At 45.0% G+C, this 18,616-nt stretch overlaps 2 protein-coding genes across 3 annotated transcripts; both read left to right on the top strand.

Annotated features, from left to right (window-relative positions):
- Positions 1 to 57: 57 nt before the first annotated feature.
- ncdn (neurochondrin) lies at positions 58 to 4,823 on the top strand. Its single transcript, XM_047605218.1, has 8 exons — positions 58 to 105; positions 308 to 528; positions 934 to 1,936; positions 2,117 to 2,286; positions 2,567 to 2,805; positions 2,891 to 3,106; positions 3,205 to 3,347; positions 4,007 to 4,823. The coding sequence occupies exons 2-8, from the start codon at positions 322 to 324 to the stop codon at positions 4,426 to 4,428; spliced, it is 2,400 nt and encodes a 799-aa protein (XP_047461174.1). The 5' UTR covers positions 58 to 105; positions 308 to 321; the 3' UTR covers positions 4,429 to 4,823.
- A 99-nt stretch (positions 4,824 to 4,922) lies between these two features.
- On the top strand, positions 4,923 to 16,888 carry tfap2e (transcription factor AP-2 epsilon). 2 transcript variants are annotated; one of them, XM_047605219.1, is made up of 8 exons: positions 4,923 to 5,055; positions 5,613 to 5,739; positions 7,850 to 8,293; positions 10,042 to 10,096; positions 12,319 to 12,550; positions 13,922 to 14,040; positions 14,490 to 14,628; positions 15,715 to 16,888. In XM_047605219.1, exons 2-8 carry the CDS (start codon positions 5,701 to 5,703, stop codon positions 15,974 to 15,976), a joined length of 1,290 nt encoding a protein of 429 aa, XP_047461175.1. In that variant the 5' UTR covers positions 4,923 to 5,055; positions 5,613 to 5,700; the 3' UTR covers positions 15,977 to 16,888. The 2 variants fall into 2 exon arrangements, with proteins under 2 accessions (XP_047461175.1, XP_047461176.1); XM_047605220.1 differs by lacking the exons at positions 4,923 to 5,055; positions 5,613 to 5,739 and adding an exon at positions 6,310 to 6,610.
- The last annotated feature ends 1,728 nt before the right edge of the window (positions 16,889 to 18,616 follow it).

Raw genomic sequence — 18,616 nt, 5'->3', positions numbered from 1 at the left:
TTTGTTTGACTGTTCTCATTGGTTTACTGATAGGTCGAATTTGACAGTTTACTTCCGGGTGGGTCCTTGCGAGTTGTTGTCGCGTGTCAGCGGGCTGTCAACAAAGTAGGTTGAATAATCACTATTTTAAATTCGAAACAATTTTTCGACAACCGTTGCTAAGGTTATCTCAGGAAACAGACTGCAAATAATGATTCAGTCGGTGAGGTATTTCCTCACCGGTGTGGGGAGCATATGGTACGATTTTCAGCATGGTTTTCAGCCCCCTCTTTAAAGTTTGCGTCCTTTTCTATTTCTTTTCTTGTAGTTACCTCGGTCAGCATGGCGGACAGTGTCGACATTACACCCGTGGCGAGCAGCCAGCCTCCGGATAAAGAGGAGCAGGGCCGGGGAGAAGGTGGAGGGGGTCCCCCAGAGAGGGATGCAGGAGGCGGCTTGACTGATGCACAGAGAGAGGTGCTGGATAGATGCCTTCACGCACTGAAACACGCTAAAAACGACAGCCACACGTTAGCTGCTCTTCTCTTGGTAAGTATTTTCACTGAAATAAGGCCAAACTGCCTCTAATGATCATCAGAAGTGATATGGCTAACCTAGTTTACTGTTAGCATGCAATGCATCCATTTGCATAGAGGATATTGGTTTAACTTAAGCTAATATTTGCACAAATGCTATTATGTTTTGTTGCATCTCAAACTATGACTGCGTGTTGCTTTTCCTTGCTTAACTTGTGGTTATCAGTTAGCAGTGACCTACAAAATAATATGAACCGCATAATAAAAACGCCTACAGTGTAATCTCAGTGTAATTTAATGAAGTGACATATTTGCAGACTGCATTCATTTATAGTAGGATGAATATGCCTTTAAAACAATGTTAAGCAAATTGAATGTGAGGGCTGAACTGTAGATCTGACGTGGTGTTTGTTTTCAGATAACTCGCCTGTGCCCAGCGAACCAACTGGACAAGCCCACCTTGCGGCGCATCTTCGAGGCCGTGGGTCTCAACCTCCCAGCTCGTCTTTTGGTGACGGCCGTCAGAGGCAGCGACAGCTCCGCCTTGCCCCCTCACGAGCTCCTTTCCCTGGGCACGGCCCTGTTGGCGGCCCTGAGCACAGACCCAGACATGGCCTCGCATCCCCAGCTCCTCGCCACCATCCCCCTCCTGCTGGGCATTTTAACGAACAGCCACCTGTCACACCCACAAGAGGAAGAGGAACCTCCGGAACAGGACCAGGCTAGGACGAGTCCAGACATTTCAGACCCAGAATGTAACTCCAAAACAGAAGAGACTGAGACCAGCAATCAAAAGGGGGCGTCTCAAGACACCGTCCACCCTTCTAAGCTCGACGAGGCCATGGCTTCTGACTGCTACCAGGTTTTGTCAGCTGTATGCGCCTTACCCCTGGGTCCCGACCAGCTCCTGAGCAGGGGTGCAGTTCCTGCTTTGTGCCAAGCGCTCAAACAGAACCTGACTCTCAGCCACGAGAGGGGCCTCCCCTTGCTGGGTTGTCTCCTTTCGGGTAAATCCAAGGACAAAGCGTGGAGTAAACACCCCGCCGAACTCCTCGCTCTGCTCGTCAGACTCTCCAAAGACTTCTCTCAGTCCAAAGATCAGACCAGGCTGGACATGTGCGCCCAGCTGATGCAGTTCCTGCCCCCGGCAGGAGTCGGAGCGGACAGCGACGAGCTGAAGGAGGTCGTGAGCCGCACGTGGGGGGTGCTGAGGCCCATGATGCAAGCGAAGTTGACGCCGAGACAGATCGGGCCGATCCTGGTCCTCAGCGCTTGTCTGCTGGATTTGTACGGGTGGGAGCCGGCGGGGCCGCCAAAGTTCTGCTGCTTACTGGTGAACCGGGCCTGCGTGGAGGTCCGGATGGGTTTGGAAGAGCCGCCCGGTAATGACTTGAGCCCAGAGCTGCAGCATACTCTCACAGGTAGTGTACTTATTCGAAACGGTGCAATTAAGAACACTCCTCATTTATTTTAACCGTCATTTCTTTTGTTTGTGTGTGTTCTCTGTTTCCAAAGTCTCACACTAAACTTGAACTAAGTAATGGAAAACAAATGAACCTTTTTTTTTATTATTTGCTTTAAATCTGTCGTCTTCTTCCCAGGATGTTACCGGATCATGGAGGCTGCCATAGAGCAGGCTTGTAGCGCGGGAGTCACGCAGACCTCTGCACCTCCTCAGAGCTCCGTCTCCTCCCTCAGTCTGCAGCAGAGCAGGCAGGTCCTCCGGGTCCTGGAGGAGGCTTTCTCTGCTTTGGTGTACCACCTGCAACAGGTGAGAGGAGGGCGTTACTCTAATATATACTCAGGAAGCATGCTGTCGTCGATTCTGGAAATGTATTCGTCGTTCATGCATCTCCTAGGAATAAAGACTTATGAGATAAGTAGTTTAATACAGAGCCTGTAAACCAGTTCTGGTAATTGAAATAATAAGGTGACAAATGTAGCTAAATGGAGTAGATGCCAATCGGCTAATCAGCAAAGCCATTTTGGATATCAGAGCTTGGTCCGTTTCTAAAATGGTCTGCCTTCACCGACTCCTCCCGTCCTCCCAGGTGGATCCGAGTCGCTACGGCGACCCTTTCGTCTTCGCCACATTCCGTTCCCTGTGCTCATGGCTGGCCGAGGAGACGTCCTGCCTGAAGGAGGAAGTGACCGGACTGTTGCCGTTCCTGATCGACTACAGCCGGAGTCACCTGCAGGGCGGGGGCTCGGAGCAGGGTCTCTCTGACTGGATGGCCCAGATGTCCGTCACCGTGGAGCGAGGAGCCTGGACGGGCAGAGAGGCTCTGAGGTAAAGATGAGTCCGTAGCTTCTGAAAACACGCGTTCAACTCTCCCAGCGCCGGCTTTGAAAGTGTAATCCCTTCCGCTCTGCAGGTATCTCCTCCCAGCTCTGTGCCACCTGTCGGCGGAGGAAGGTCCCAGGAAGGTGCTGCTCACCCTCGACACCCCGGCTCTGCTGGTGGACTTCCTGTCTCAGAGCTGGACCTCTCTGAAGGGGAAAAGCGGCGCGGCGTCATCGGGAGATCCCAGCATGGAGACGGCCTGCTCAGCCCTCCTTAACTTCACCGTTACGGAGCCAGAGAGAGTCAGGTAGCTTTTTGGAAATACTCTTTAATTCTTTTCCAGGTATCTTTCCTTTCTCTCCTTGCATTAAGTACAACAGTGTTGTACAACTTCTTGTTTTCTAGAAAAGACCCATGTTTCAGAACCCTCGAGGCCCTTCTGAGTGAAGCACTTCCTGTATTGGTGCATAAACCCCGCCTCCTGGTCCTGGCAGCAAACTGCTGCACTTTGGGGCTGATGATTGGGAGACTGAAGTCAGCGTCTTCAGGTAAAACTAGTTTTAATTCCTCACACTTACATTGTTTAGTGCTCGTCAGTGTCACTGACACATTTTGAAGTTCTGCTGCTGCTGCCGCTGACTTGGCACAGGATTAACTTCAGAAAATGTAAATTGGCTCTTACTAATATTATTTGCTATCCTTGTGCAGATTAACAAATATTAAGTTCTGTGAAAAAAAAAACACCAGTGAGATTAGAGATCAGGCATCTTTTTGTGACACACAAGAGGAAGTGCTGCACAGCTGATGCAGATCTTTAGCTTTGCTCCTAAAAACATAAACAAATATGCATCAAAATCTCCCAATATGCCAGCTGTTGTGCAACTGCTCTCTACCAGTTGGTAGACACTGAGTGTACATAGTTAATGACCTGGGTACACTAAACCCAAAAGAAAACAAATAAAGGTGGATAAATATTAGATTTGGAGTCCAGTAGTCAGGTACTTGCGTATTGTCTGCAAGATTATGGGAGGGATGAGATTGGTGGCATTTGTTTTTTATGTTTGTCTGCCCCCTTGTGGTCATAGATGAGACCAGGGATATGTTTTGTTTCTTTGCACTGGGGCATTTGTAGCATTTAGTTAATAATTATTATTTATCCAATTAATTCTTCTTCTTCCTCATCTTTTTTTTTTATTTTATTTTCCAGGCTCGGTGGAAGCAGGCCAGAGGCGTTTCTTCTCCGCGGCCCTTCGCTTCCTCCGCGGCGCCCTGGACTCCAGCTCCGGCCCCGGTCCGGTTAAGGTGAGCCCAAGCTGGGAGGAGAGCTGGGACGAGGCCGCGGAGCTCTGGAGGTTGGCTCTGCAGGCTCTGGGGGGCTGCGTGCGTGCCCAGCCCGTCGTCACCGCCCTGGTCAGAGAGGAAGGTTGGCTCAAACACACTCTCACCACCCTGGGTCACTGCAGCGCACTACCCGACCAGCACACCAAGGAGGCGCTAGAGGAGGCTCTGTGTGCCATGGCGGAGCAGTGCCCGGTCTGTAAACAGGAGATTGGAGACATGATGCTAAGAAATGATAAGGGGGCTTTGAGCGGCATGAGGAACCTGAAGAAGTCGGTGGGAGTGAAGTGAAACCAGGCGGCGTGCTCTTTCTTGAAGTATTTTTAACTTCAAGCGGAGACAATAAAACTGGGTCATTACTGAAGGCAAATATAGACCGTGTGTTACCTTTTGTCTTTTTTTGTAATGACATGAAAAAACCCGAAATACTCTAGTATAAACAGAAAACCCAACATGACGCAAATTATGTGTTTCTGTGTGAGACTCCGACTGAACCGCCTTTTATGTTTTCACCACGCACCAGTGAAAACATCAGAGACGCTCGGAGAGATCTGCAACCAGGTAAATCCAGACTGAGACGTCTAAGCTCTCACATGGTACTGAAAAGCACACGCGCCTTTTCATACATGCGAATGTCGAAATGTAAATGCGTTAAATAAAGAATTATTTTGTTAGAGAACAGCGAACTTTGTTGTTGTTGGTGGTGTTACTTTCTCCTTTTTTGTTGTTGTAGCTTTTTTTGTTTGTTTGTTTGTTTTACCAACAACCAGCCTGAAGATGGATTTTTCTGGTGGAAAAAATATGACACAAACCTTCAGTCACCTCAGGATGGATGGTGGACAATCGATAAAAATATCTTCACTTAATAGACAGTCCTTTTTCTATAATTAGCCACAAGATGGCGCTCAGAGATGTGCGGTGAGTTCCTGATATCTGACAAACTCATCATTTTATTCACATTTCTACCAGGCTGACCAATAAATTCCACTGGATATTAATATTTCAACATAAAAACATAAACGCAAGGACAATTTGCAGCTTATAGAACATTTCTACTGGGAACTCGTTGGTTTAAACCAATAAAACTATAAATGAAATGTTCATTTGGCTGCTAAATATGGACAAAATCCCTTGAACTTAATATGTACTTATATATATAAAAACTAAAATAGTTTATACGAGCCACCAAATGATCGTTTACCTTGTGATGATCACCAGTCTTCCATCTTTTCTTTTTTAACCACTCCATCCCTGATCCTCTAATCCCGCAACCCGCCACAATTAAACAAAACAAAAAGAAAAGTTTTCACCTAACCCCCCCTACCACCACCACCCCCCCTCTCCAGACTCCTGTCACCTCCCGCCCTCTTCCCACCCCCCCTCCTTCCCAAACGTCCGTCTCTTTTCTCTGTGACTCATCCATACAAACTCCTGCACCGTCTCTGACACTAACTCACTCCTCTCTGTACCTCCAGCCCCGTCTCCTCTCCATCCTCCATCCACCGCGTCACATTAACCCCCTCATCTGCAGCTTGACAACCAGAGTGAGCCACCACCACCACCATGCTCTGGAAATCCCGATCCAAGACAGACGGTCTGCAGGTAAGGAAGGAAAACACCTCCTGAGTTTTTCTTTCTTTCTTTCTTTCTTTCGCTGGTGAGACTGTTCATTCAAGTGTGCGTAAAAGTCTTTGCACTTTTCAGGCATGTTTTTTTTTTTTTTTTTTTTTTAATGAAAATATGAAGGCAGAATTCAATTTGGGTAGGTTAATCAACCCGTGAAACATCCAGGTCGACTTAAAATCGTTTGAATTTTGTTGTAATGCCTTTTTTGTTTAATCGTAGTACTATTTAAAAATAGTTTGTTTTTGTTTTTTTACTACAGAGACGTGGACATCCGTGCGTAAAAATGGCTGAAACGTGAAAACTCGTGACTTTTGTTAAAATATTTTCCCGGGTTGGTGCGTAAAATCCACTATTGGCATTTTATTCCCGAGAAAAAAAAAAAAAAACGCGGAAACAAACACTAAATCTGAAGTGCGCCAAGTGTATTGGATTAACTACCAAGTGAATGAATATATCTCTTTAAGAGAAGTGGACCCTGTCGACCCCTCCCCTCATCATCTCATTCTGCCGGGTGCGCGCAAAACCTATAAGTAGTGCGCTCATGGAGAGGCTGCAGGACTCTGTGTGTGTTGTGCGCGTGTGTGTGGTGATCTGGCAGCAGCTTTTCATCTGCGCGTAAAGAGCTCCATCAAACACACGCACACACGCATAGAGATAAGGAAAAGTAAATACCAGCACCTTTGAATTTAATGGAGCGGTAAAGCAGCCCTGGATTACATTTCTCGGAGCATTTTGGTGACATCTTTTTTTTCCATTTGAGTCGTTTGAAGGCTGCGCATCCGGTTGAATTTTAAATTTGGGGGTATCCTGAGTTGTCCAGATGTTAATCCACACCTATTCGGCTATGGTGAGTGTGACAGAGACTCGTGTTTTATTGGATTTTTTTGGACTAATTGTGTCTGTTTCTTAATAGTAAAACTCATATTTAAGAAGGAGTTTATTAACCCAAAAAGAATATGTGTACAATGTGTTGTCATTACTTAAAAATGGAACATTTTAAGTACAGATTTTAAAAGCAAAATTGACCTTAGAGTTTTTTTGCTTGTGATTAAATACATTTATGGCAAATGTGGCTCCGAGTGAGTCTTCACACTTTCACGCGAGTCTTCCTTAAACTGAGTTTGTTGCTGCGGCGCCGCGCATCTGTCCGCAGAGATGGTCTTTGTCTGTCTGCACCGTGTCACAGCAACTGGGATGACAGCGAAGTGTCCAGCCGCGGTCGAAAGAAATAAAAAGTGACACGCAGCAGAGGGTGTTCCTCTTTGTAATTTAGCGTCACAGCTGCGCCGCTTTAAATCTCAACTTTGTTGGAATAAAGCATGAAGTAAAATGCACAATCCCGCTCGGTGACTGATACGTGCCATTAACGTGGCCTTTTTTTTCTGGTTGACAGATAATGGACGTTGTTCCATCACAGCAGCATTGATTTTAGTGACCCAGCTTTTTTTTCTTTTTTCTTTTTTTTTTTAAATCCAATTTTACCAGGATGTGTGTGAGCACAAATGTAGGCTAGTGGACTACATGCTTCACACACGCTGCTGGAATCTCGTTTTAATACCAGGGGTCAAACTTGTTAAGTCAAATTTAATTAACATTTGGTTTCCTGCGCCTCGCCGGCCTCTGGGAGCCCTTTTGCTTCTCAGTTGCTTGTTGACACAGTTCCAGATTATTTACATGAACCCTCTCCCGCAGCGACGTGCTGTTGTTGTTGCTGTGCATTACCTGTCCTTTGTGCAGCTTCTTGGTGGCCGTGACCTTTCTGACACTGTTCAGCGGCGACGCCAAGGGCGCCTTCTGCCAGTGCGCATCACTTCAAGCGCTGCTGCTATTTCCGCCTTTCTATTAAAATGGAAATACATTTATTTATGGATTCACGTTTTTATTTGTGTGTGTGTGTGTTTTTTTTTATATGAACTTGTTTTAATTTATATTTAAGTTCGCGTTTTTTTGACTTTTCTGTTTTTGTTGTACGCCTTTTCACTCCCGGAGCATAACTTATGGACTCTATGTCACATTTGACCAACCAATCAGTCCTGATTTCCGGATTTTGGAAACAGTTTCAAGCAAACTTTCTCATTTTCTGCAGGACCGCGCCGACGGACTAAGCGGCTCTTCGCCGAGTGGGCGCCTCTCCCAGCTGTCCTCCCTGAACCAAGCCGCCTATTCCTCGGCTCCCCCGCTCTGCCACACTCCGGCCTCCGACTTCCAGCCTCCATACTTCCCTCCCCCATACCCACAGTCTTCCCTGCCATACTCCCAGAGCCAGGACTCGGCGTACTCCCACCTGTCAGACCCCTACCCCTCCATCAACTCCATCCATCAGCATCAGCAAGCGGCATGGCACTCGCAAAGGTCGCGCTCCGAAGAAGGAGGGCTGTTGTCTCAGTCTCACCGGGCGCTGAGCCTGGACCCCCGTCGGGAGTATCCAGCTGTCCCTCGGCTGCTGCACGGTCTCGGGGAAGGGGCGGCCGCACTCGGAGACGGTCCTCTCGGGATGCACCTGGGACATCACGGCCTGGAGGATCTTCAGGTGACTTTTTTTTTTTTTTTTTTAAATTCATTTTCCATCCATCGCATGCGTAGGCGTTGGCGCTGCGCACCGGGAAGTCCGTGCGTAAAAGTCACTCGATCAAGGTGCACAAAGTATTCCTTAAAAGACAATCATTCAATTTGTTTAATTCAGCTGCCTTTATAATTAACAACCATTATGGGAACATATATTTTAAATTATTTCTGCTACAAATAAAAAGAATAAAAGGATAATGGCAACAAGGCCTCGAGGCATTTTATCATCCATTTTATATATGAGTCTTTCATGTAACTGTTATACGATTTACGGAGAAATACCCCGCATTATATGTGTTTACTTAACAGATATGTTAGTTCATTGGATTTTTTTTCTAAAATTTAAAACTATTAATTGAATAAAAACCCATCTGAAAGCATTTAATGTCTATAAATATTAAATGTATCCACAATCCAGACGATCATTCTTGCGCGTTCAATATGTTACACCTGAAAATCTGGTTTTATGTTTAAATTTAAATTAAAAAAAAAAAAATAGATGTATAAAAATGCAATGGACCTCTGCAGCTGACAATCGTTTTTTTTCTTTCTCGTATTAATCTGTTTATATTGGGAATAATAAATCAGGACGTTGTCGTGTTTCTTTTTTCTAGTTTGAAATGAATGAATTTAAATATTATTGAATATATATACATACGATATTTTTATTCAGTCAGTTTTTATAAGTTATAAACAATAAAAAATAGCAAATTTGACTTTATTTTAAAACAATAAGTTCTCATTTGGTCACACTCCACTTTATTATTCACCCCTACATCCATCCAGTATTATCCGTCGTCTCGCACAGAGACAAAGTGATTCTGCAGCCCTTTGCCTTCTGCAGTTTTTTCTTTTTTATATGGAGAAGAATAGTTTCTATGGTTTATTGAGCAGTCAGCTCCGCTGCAGCAGGTGCAGCTGCAGACGCTGTTTGTTGCCTCCTCGCAGAAATAAAACGCACCGAGACCAATTGATCTGCACGGTCATTAATAGAAAAGAAACGTTTGAGACGAGCGCCAGGCAAGGAGTCAACCCGGGCATGTTTCTGTTAAACGCTCCCACTTGACAAGGGCCTTTATTTGATTAATGGATTATATCCTTCGCGTTTGAACTCTCTTATAAAGTCACCACAAAAGGAGACACCCGAGAAGACGATTTTATCCTTATAGCGAGTGAAAAGATCAAATGAATTTCAACGACTTTAATTTAGCCTCTGAGTGGCGGGGCCACGCTTCAATTACCACTGAATTGTGTTTTTCTCTATTTTCACACGGAGGAAGAAACAAATTCTAAATTATAATTATTATTGTTTGATATATATATATATTTTAATTTAATTCTCACTTTTCAGGCTCTTAAATAAGAAATACGGTTTCAAATATTTCCTTGTATCGGGCTTCAGCAGCAGCGACGTGTTTACAGCATTTAAACTGTGACATTGTAGGCTGTGAGTTCTGTATTTTTATTTTTTATTATTATTATTTTATTTGGGCACAAACCAGATTCTCTCTGTTATTTTCTTGGATACTGGTGGTGTTCGTATGCGCTGTGAGGGGGGGAAACTAAATGCTGGACCTTCCATCTTGCTTTGGCCTGCAGAGAAACGTGTATGTGTGTGTGTGTGTGTGTGTGTGTGTGTGTGTGTGTGTGTGTGTGTGGTGGCTGTGAGGCCAGGTGGATAAATGATAGTGACTGTCTGTCTGTCTGACACAGGGAATGGAGGAAGGATCAGCCCTGGGCATCCTCGACCACTCTGTCATTAAAAAAGGTAAGAGGTAGGAGAGCTCCCTCTCTGTCTCTGTGTGTGTGTGTGTGTGTGTGTGTGTGTGTGCGCGTGCATTTGTGTCTAAGTGTGCACCTATATAATTGTGCTATACATGCTGAAGGGGGTTTTGTGTTTAGGGGCACTCTAACACCAGCCTCTCTCTCTCACACACACACACACACATACACAGAGACACACTATAAATAATTCTGTTTTGCTATTTCATTTGAAGTCAAGAAGTCCTCTAATACTCAGCTGCAGACTTCACCCCAAAGGCACACATTCTTAATGAACTGTTCATGGTCATATGAGAGGGAGGAGAGAGGAGAGAGGAGAGAGAAGTGGGGCAAAGAATAGAACAGGGAGGAGGGGAGATGATAAAAGAGGAGTTGTGGGGTAAATTTGCAGAGTATGATCACAGTAATATCACAGAGTGAGAGTGGCAGGAGACACGGGGGCGCGATTAGAAAAGAAAATTCCAGTTTGTCGCAGGTGGAGGGCGATGCTTAATAAATAGAAGGAAGAGAAAATAATAATAATGATAATAATAATAATACATGGGACCTGCTACAAGCAGAGATAAGGACAGCAGGGCGTCTTCTCTCCTTCTTCCTCCTCCTTACGTTCAACTCATTCAACCCCGTCCCGAAACCTGTACGCAACCATAAACATATCACCAGGATGTAACGCGACAAATCGAGCCCAGATAGGAGATTCTCATCCGACGACGTGACGAGCGAATCCGCTTGTTTGCCAAACGCTTAGAAATTGATCAATTACCGAAGGCGAGGCTCTCCCCTTAACGGCAGAGAGCAGAGCAAACCCAAAGCCCTCATGAATAAGGAAATCCACTGGGGAGAAGAAGGGAGAGGAAAAAAAAATATGAGAATATAGGAGGGGGGGGAGGGAGGGAGGCATGAAAAAAAAAAAAGTGGGAGGCACAAGAAAGAGTTGAGGCAAGAGAGTGAAAGATGATAAGACAGAGGGAGGGAGGGAGGAGAGCGTTGGAGGGGAACTCTGTGGCCTAATCGACTGGTTGTGAATGGAGGGGTGTTTTGTGTTTATGAGGAGCAACAGGAGAGTCCGGTGTTCACATTTACTCATAACATTTGTGAGGAAATTGAACAGAGAAAGATTTATTTTAGAGTAGTGCACAAATTTTAACTTCATCCTAAACGTCTGGTTCGGCAACGTCGACATATGACAGAACAAACACACACGCACTTGGCTCATACACAGATTCAGGAGGCTCATCCCTGCACAAAGGAAATATATGTAACATATATGATACACGTCACAAACACATACAGTAGAATAAACTGAGGGCACACTGCGTCTACGGGGAGGGCTGCACAGAAATAAAAGAGTTCGGGGCTATGATGCAAACCCTCCTGCGAGAATGGTGGAAATGTTAAAACCCATGTATGACGGGAAGGGTTCCCACGTTTTACCAAAAAACATCGTCTTTAGTCCAGTGCCACATATTCGAGTGCCTTACATGGAACTTTATCCATTATCCGAGTTCAGGCGAATGCACTTTCTAGCACAGAAAGCAAGTGTTTGGTGAAGTTTTCTCTTAAATTTGCCGATAATGGCTAATACTCACATATGTCGAGTGACAAATGTGTGTGGAGATTTTAAATATAGGCAGCACAAAACACAGAAATGCAGATTAAACTAATTGTGTGACAATCTGCTGGATATGAAGATATTTGGTTCTTGTGGTTTAGAGGATTTAAGAAGCAGAGCCTTTAAAGGGTAAAAGCCTTTAGACCAAACAAAAGGAACGGATGCTGATTCTGGTCTGGTGACACGATCCGAGCGGCCTCTGCGTATTTACTGCGTACAGAGAAAGTTGAGCGCGGCGGCGCAGAGGAGTGAGTGCAAATTGAGCTCTGGTTGGAGGTGCGAAACCAAAGCTACTTGAGAATGCGCAGCTAAAACGTAGCCACCTGCAGTTTAAACAACAGCATCAACAAGCAGCGCTCCAGAATTAGAGCTGTCGACCCCGGGGAGAACATTACGCTGAATAGATTAATGAGGAGGGGAGGAGTCACGCCGTCATTCACGCAACACACGACATATGCTTCGATTGATGATCTTTATTCATTAGCCGCCGACTCCCCCCCCCCTCCCCGTCCCGCCCTCTGTTGCAAACAAACTTTTTAACAGTTTCAATCCGCTGCCTTTCAAATTAATCTCCTCTTTCTACTCCGCCTCCCCAGTCCCCATCCCGTCCAAGCTGAACGGCTCGTCCCTGTCGGCCCTGTCCCTCGGCAAGGAGGGCCTCGGCATGGGGGCCGTGTCCAACCCGGCCGAGGTCTTCTGTTCGGTCCCGGGCCGCCTGTCGCTGCTCAGCTCCACCTCCAAGTACAAGGTGACAGTCGGGGAGGTGCAGCGGCGCCTCTCCCCGCCCGAGTGCCTCAACGCCTCTCTGCTGGGAGGAGTCCTCCGCAGGTGAGACCATGACCCGAATTCAGCTTAAAGCATCTGGATGACAGCAGGGAAGTGGCATTTTTGACTGTGGGACACTGAAAACTAATGGTTCATCATTCAGCACTATCCAACGCAAGCAAATACATAGATCACAATCACAAAAGGTACACGGGACCACGTTTTGGAAAGCTGGTTTAAAAAGCTCAACAGGGCACCTCATCATAAATTGAGACGTGACACTGTGAAAGTGGCAGAGACCGAACTGATTCGACCTCAAAGCAAGCAAAATAACAGCTTTTAAATATATCGAGCATCGGATGCGAGGCGCTGACCTGGAGCGACCTTTGGCACGGTCAGAACGAAAATAAAAAGGCCGATGTGCAGTTTCGTGTGACATTTGTTTCTCCTGAAAGCTAAAAAAAAAAGATGAAACTCAACAACCAGGTTTCCTACCAGACTTATAAAACTAAGCCTCCAAACAAGGTATTTTTACCTGTTAAATGTATCGACAGTGTATTAATTTTTATCGAGATTGAGATCAGGTCCGCGCGCTGCATCCGTGAGCGTAATCTGCATGTAATTTATGCAAAATGTTGCACACACCAGAGTCTCTCTCTCGGCACACGAGGACGACGACGTCGTTTCGGCCTCGTTATTTTTGAAGCTTTTTTTTTTTTTTTTTTTTTTCTCCCCCGAACGAACAGGATGGCTTTGATTTAACTACTGTTCGGGGGGCCGGGGCTGAGGACCCGAAATGGGTCATGAGACTGAATCACAAGAGGAGCGATGTGGTTTAATGAACCGCGGCCCTCGGGGCAAGGGAGCAACTTTATGATTTGGGTTTGCGGGCTGAAATACTTTAAGAGGACGTAATTAAAAGATCTAAAGGGTAGTAAAAAAAAAATAAAAATAAATAGAAAAATAGGGCCTCCTCTGTGGAGAGACGTATATTTCTGTTTTACTTCTATTCTGCCGTGTTTCATAAGGAACGTTTAACGCCAAGAAGTGTTAATTCTGAGTGTTTAGACTGAAAATGGACTCAAAATGCTTTCAACTGCTTTTAGTGCAAAGAAGGAATGAGGGAAAAAAAAAGCAAAAGCTGGAGGATGAAATGCGAGAAAGCTGAGAAAAATCCTGGACACTATCAGTGCTGACAGGAAACAGAGGGAGATTTCAGCTTCACGCAAACACACACACACACGCAGGCGTAGATATCCAGAGACGAGCCGCACCACAACAAAACTCATAAAGACAAACAGACAACGCTGTGGCATGCGCAGCAGCCGCTGCACACACACACACACACACACACACACACACACACACACACACACACACAAGGAGCATCTCCTAAAAAAAAAATGCTCTCTCTGTTTGTCTGTCCCCCCTCAGGGCGAAGTCAAAGAATGGTGGCCGCTGTCTGAGAGAGCGTCTGGAGAAGATTGGCCTCAACCTGCCCGCCGGGCGACGCAAGGCAGCCAACGTCACTCTCCTAACATCTCTAGTGGAGGGTAGGGAGAACGCACACACACACACACACACACACACTATACGGTGACCTGCATACATCCTGACAGACAGAGACACGTATTCACACGGAAAACGTCCTCGCATGAGCACACTTGAATAAACAGCCGCCGCACGGGTGGCTGCATGTGTGCGTGAGTGGTGTCGTTTGAGGAGCCGGAGCTGCAGCCGCCGCCGCCGCCGCCGCCTCACGAGGCCAAAGGGCGGTGAACCGTCTGAGCGGCGGGAGAGCCGTCGTCTCTCGACCCCGGCCCGAGCCCTCACACCAGCGCTTATATCTGTTTATCTGGATAATCATTAGGCATTAACACTGCTTTTCTTTTCTATCCACGAGATGTTGCTTTTTATTTTTAGCACCTTGCACTAAATTTGACTCTGTCTTTCCCTCCTCCTCCTCCTCCTCCTCTTTTTCCTCGTCCTCCTCCTCCTCCAGGTGAGGCCGTCCATCTGGCGCGGGACTTTGGCTACGTGTGCGAAACAGAGTTCCCAGCCAGAGCCACGGCCGAGTATCTGTGCAGGCAGAGCGAGCCCGACCAGCTCCCGACGCGACGCAGCATGCTGCTCGCCACCAAGTGAGTGCTTCACATCTGCCTCAGATCGGCTCAGTGTATGGAGTTAGAAAACCCCGATACCGTCAGAAAAAGTCGGTACAGAATCTCCAAACTGGCCCCTTGCACGTTTAAAAGGTGCTAATAGATCTGGAGTTCATAACAAACGCCAATCAAAAAGATGTAAATAGTGCATTTTTATGAGTTGGCTGTCTAATATGTCGTAATACTTCAGATTTAAAGACAATTTGTTGTAGGTGTGAGGGTTAAATGCCCATAAATAGTGTCAATTTAAATCATTACAGCATAGGTCTTCAACAGGGGGTCCGCAACCCCTATGGGGTCTCTGGAGGTGCTGCAGAGGGGTCGCAAAATCTTTGGTTGATTAGACATTTTTTTATATATATATTTATTTATTTATTTATTTTTTAAAATTTCTTTACATACACATTAACATGAATCCAACACGTTTTAGTAAAGGGATGAATGACCTGTCAATCCTGACACTCACATTAAACATTGACTCCCCGCAATTGACCGAGAGCCTGTTGAGTCCTTAGGTAAAATTAATTTTCTTTATCTGTCAGTTGTGTCACACCAGTCGGGTATGTTTAGGTTTACGGCTGTTGCACGGCCTCCCTACTGTTGGACATGTTTGGAATAAAATAAAAAAATCTGTGCATTATTTGAATAGCTTAATGTTGAATGCAAAATTATGATAATAATTAATATTTATAAATAGCACTAGTTTAATATAGAACACATATCTCTCCATCAGTTTGCAGGTCCTTGGCCTAAAAAACGTTGAATTTACATTTTAATGACGTGATTACTCTATTACTTTAACTTAATCTGCCTTATAAGTCAGTGGTCAAGGTTAATATGAACATATATTGCCCAGTTTGCCTTCATTTTTCTGTAGCAGCAAGACATAAGAAACTAACTTAAAGCACCAATCCACCTCTGAAGTTTTGTATTCTAACATAAGTTACTAGTAAGGCTCACTTAATAAAACTTTATTCCCCCATAAGAGGATAATAATCTGGTGCAATGTGTCCATCAGTGCACCGTAAGAGCAGCCCTGACGCCTCGTCTCGTCTTCTTTCTCAGGGAGATCTGCAAGGAGTTCGTGGACCTGATGTCCCAGGACCGCTCTCCGCTGGGCGGCAGTCGGCCCACCCCCTGCCTGGAGCCCGGCGTCCAGGGAAGCCTCACCCACTTCAGCCTGCTCACCCACGGCTTCGGCACCCCGGCCATCTGCGCAGCGCTCTCCGCCTTCCAGAGCTACCTGATGGAGGCCATCAAAATGCTGGACAAGGGAGAAGGAGGAGGGAAGGGCCACCACGACAAGGAGATGAAGCACCGCAAATAGAGGGAGGGGCCGACACGTGGTGGTGAGAGGGGGGGGGGGTGACTGACAGGATGGACGGATGAGAGGCCGAAGGGGGAAAAAGAGAAGAGAAGAGGGAGAAAAGACTGACCAGAGCCCCTCTGCATCTTCACCTTCCGCCCTCAGGATAAAAACTTTTACCTCCACAGGAACCTCTGCGGCCCCAGGAGGGGGAGGAGGAGGAGGGGGATGGAGGGAGGGGAGGGGAGGGGAGGGGAGGGGAGGGGTAAGGGGTAAGGGTAAGGGGGGGGTTTATGATGATATCTGTACTGTAATGTGTGTCCGCAACCACCTCACTCAAAAAGACGCATGGACCTCTTTTCTCAGTAGCTGGTTTGTGTCATGATGGCGTCTCTTCAGGATGAGCTCCCGCATACGGCTTTTATTTATTTATTAACCCCCCCCCCCTCCTTCTTTTTATTTATTTCGGTGTCACCTTTTACGTGTGTTTTTTTTGTTTGAAAAAAATTTAAAAAAAATCAAAGCCCCGCCGTCATCCACTAAACTCAGCTCGGACTGGACTCATCCGGGGAAGAAGAAGCGCCATAAGCCATATCCGAGACGACAACCTGCTCTTTGCTCCTCTGGAACTCTGGAAGACTTTTAACTCCTCCCGACCGGACGGGCGGGCGGGCACCATGCAGCAGGGTGGTCATGGGAAACCGAGTTCTCTGGGTTTGTCTCGCAGCGGGGAGAGGAGGAGTGAGAGGCAGCTAAAGGAGATTTGTTTTCTTTTATTTTTTGAAGTGCTGCGTGTTGGTAACTTAAGAAAATGACACAAATCATTTTTGTACTTTCTGTGTATGTTTATTCTTAATGTTATTACTGTTGTTATTATTATTATTATTGTATTACGGCATAAATGTAATATATTATTAAAGAATTAAGAACAGATCGGTTGAGTTTCATAGTGTGTTTTTAGCGTTTAGCCGCTAACGTGATTTTATTTGCTTGAAGCAAAAGAAACGTTAGCAAAGGTCCTGACACTGGAGATCTCTATCAAGTTTATTATTTTGTTTGAATCTCAATATTATTAAATAACTGAATTATTTTTCTCCAAAAATTAACCATAGGGACATGGTCTTTGGGGATTGACTCACTTTCAGAACCAGCCTCTAGTGGCCATTTGAGGAACTGCAATTTTTGTGACTTTCAGTGTTGGAGTTTTCCGCTAGTTATTCACCTTAAAAAATAACAATTGTTGTGTTTTCATTCGCTTAAATATGTCCTTCACATCTATGGAGGGAATCTTCTTCTTCACTGAAGACAGTTTCTACAGAAGTACCAAACAAGAAGAACCAAACACTGGCTCTAGAGACGGCCTTCTGAGTCAGTGTAAAAAGTAAAAATAAATGCAAAAATGTTTAAATTTGTAAATGGTTGGGAACTGTATTAATAATTCAGCTAACTTTACTAATCCTATTTCTAGCTCCATCAATGTGCCACTGTTTTTAATCATCAGGTTAAATTTGTGAATACGTTCTGAACTAACAAAATAATTGACAATAAATGGCTACAGTTGATTAATAAGCTATAGAGACCAAACTTGAATTAATTTTTTTTCTTTATTTTGACATGGAGGTCTATGGGGATTGACTCACTTTCGGAGTCACCCTCTAATGGCCATTTGGGGAACTGCATTTTTTGTAACTCCACCTGAAAATAATGATTGTAGTGTTTTTGTTTGCTTAAAATATGCCCTTCATAACTATAGAGGATGTCTTCTTCCGCAGAAGAAGACAAAAAGCAAGTCTATTTAACAGAATGGTCCCAGAGGATGTGTCCTATATGGATTTTTAGTAATTCTCTGGCTCATATTTCAGAGTCGTCTGTCCACCATTTATTTTTTATTTATTTATTTATTTTGACAAAACAAACAAGAGCAACAAGATCATGGTTCCCAGAAAATGTACCCCAGGAACTTCTGGGATTTGTGAATGAGTTACTGAAATAGAAAATGGAAAATAAAAATGTCTCCAAGTCTAATTTATTGATTGCCATCATGGGACTAGGAAGTCATTTGTGGTTCCCAGAGGATGAATCTTAAGTAATCTGACTTATCTATCGGCACTACTGGTGCACTGAAGTATAAGTAATTATCCAGTGTCCATGCCTCAACACATTCTTAAATACCTCCTTAAATACCAAAATAAAAGAATAAGAATTCATCGTACCCAGACGATGAACTAACACAAAAAGCAAGAAATAAATGGCTCCAAGTCTAATTGACTGATGACTTTAATATTTAATATTCTAATTTTAAAAATCTAGCGCCAACAATTTTGACCCAGAGCTGAAACGGAAGCCAGATCTGAGTGTAATCTTTTTGTAGAATAAATCCACTATATTAGCACATTTTTCCTCTTCAGCTAATAAAGCTTTACGTTTTATATCCCTCCTTTTTTTTTCTGCTCCACCTTTTTCAACGTGCTGTTTTCCCATTGAAATGCTAATCACCCATCATTAAATTGTCATTTAACTCGTCAACTCATCAGGTCAACTACCGTTGTGGCATTTGCCCCACATTGCCCTGTGGCCAGTCCGTCACCGATGACATTTCTATTGGCCTCGGATTTACTTTGTGTTTAGCTTAGCATATGTTAGCATGCTAATACAGTAATG

Source organism: Mugil cephalus, chromosome 14 (assembly GCF_022458985.1).
Source record: "Mugil cephalus isolate CIBA_MC_2020 chromosome 14, CIBA_Mcephalus_1.1, whole genome shotgun sequence".
Classification (NCBI taxonomy): domain Eukaryota; kingdom Metazoa; phylum Chordata; class Actinopteri; order Mugiliformes; family Mugilidae; genus Mugil; species Mugil cephalus.
This window is presented reverse-complemented; position numbering and strand designations above follow the sequence as displayed.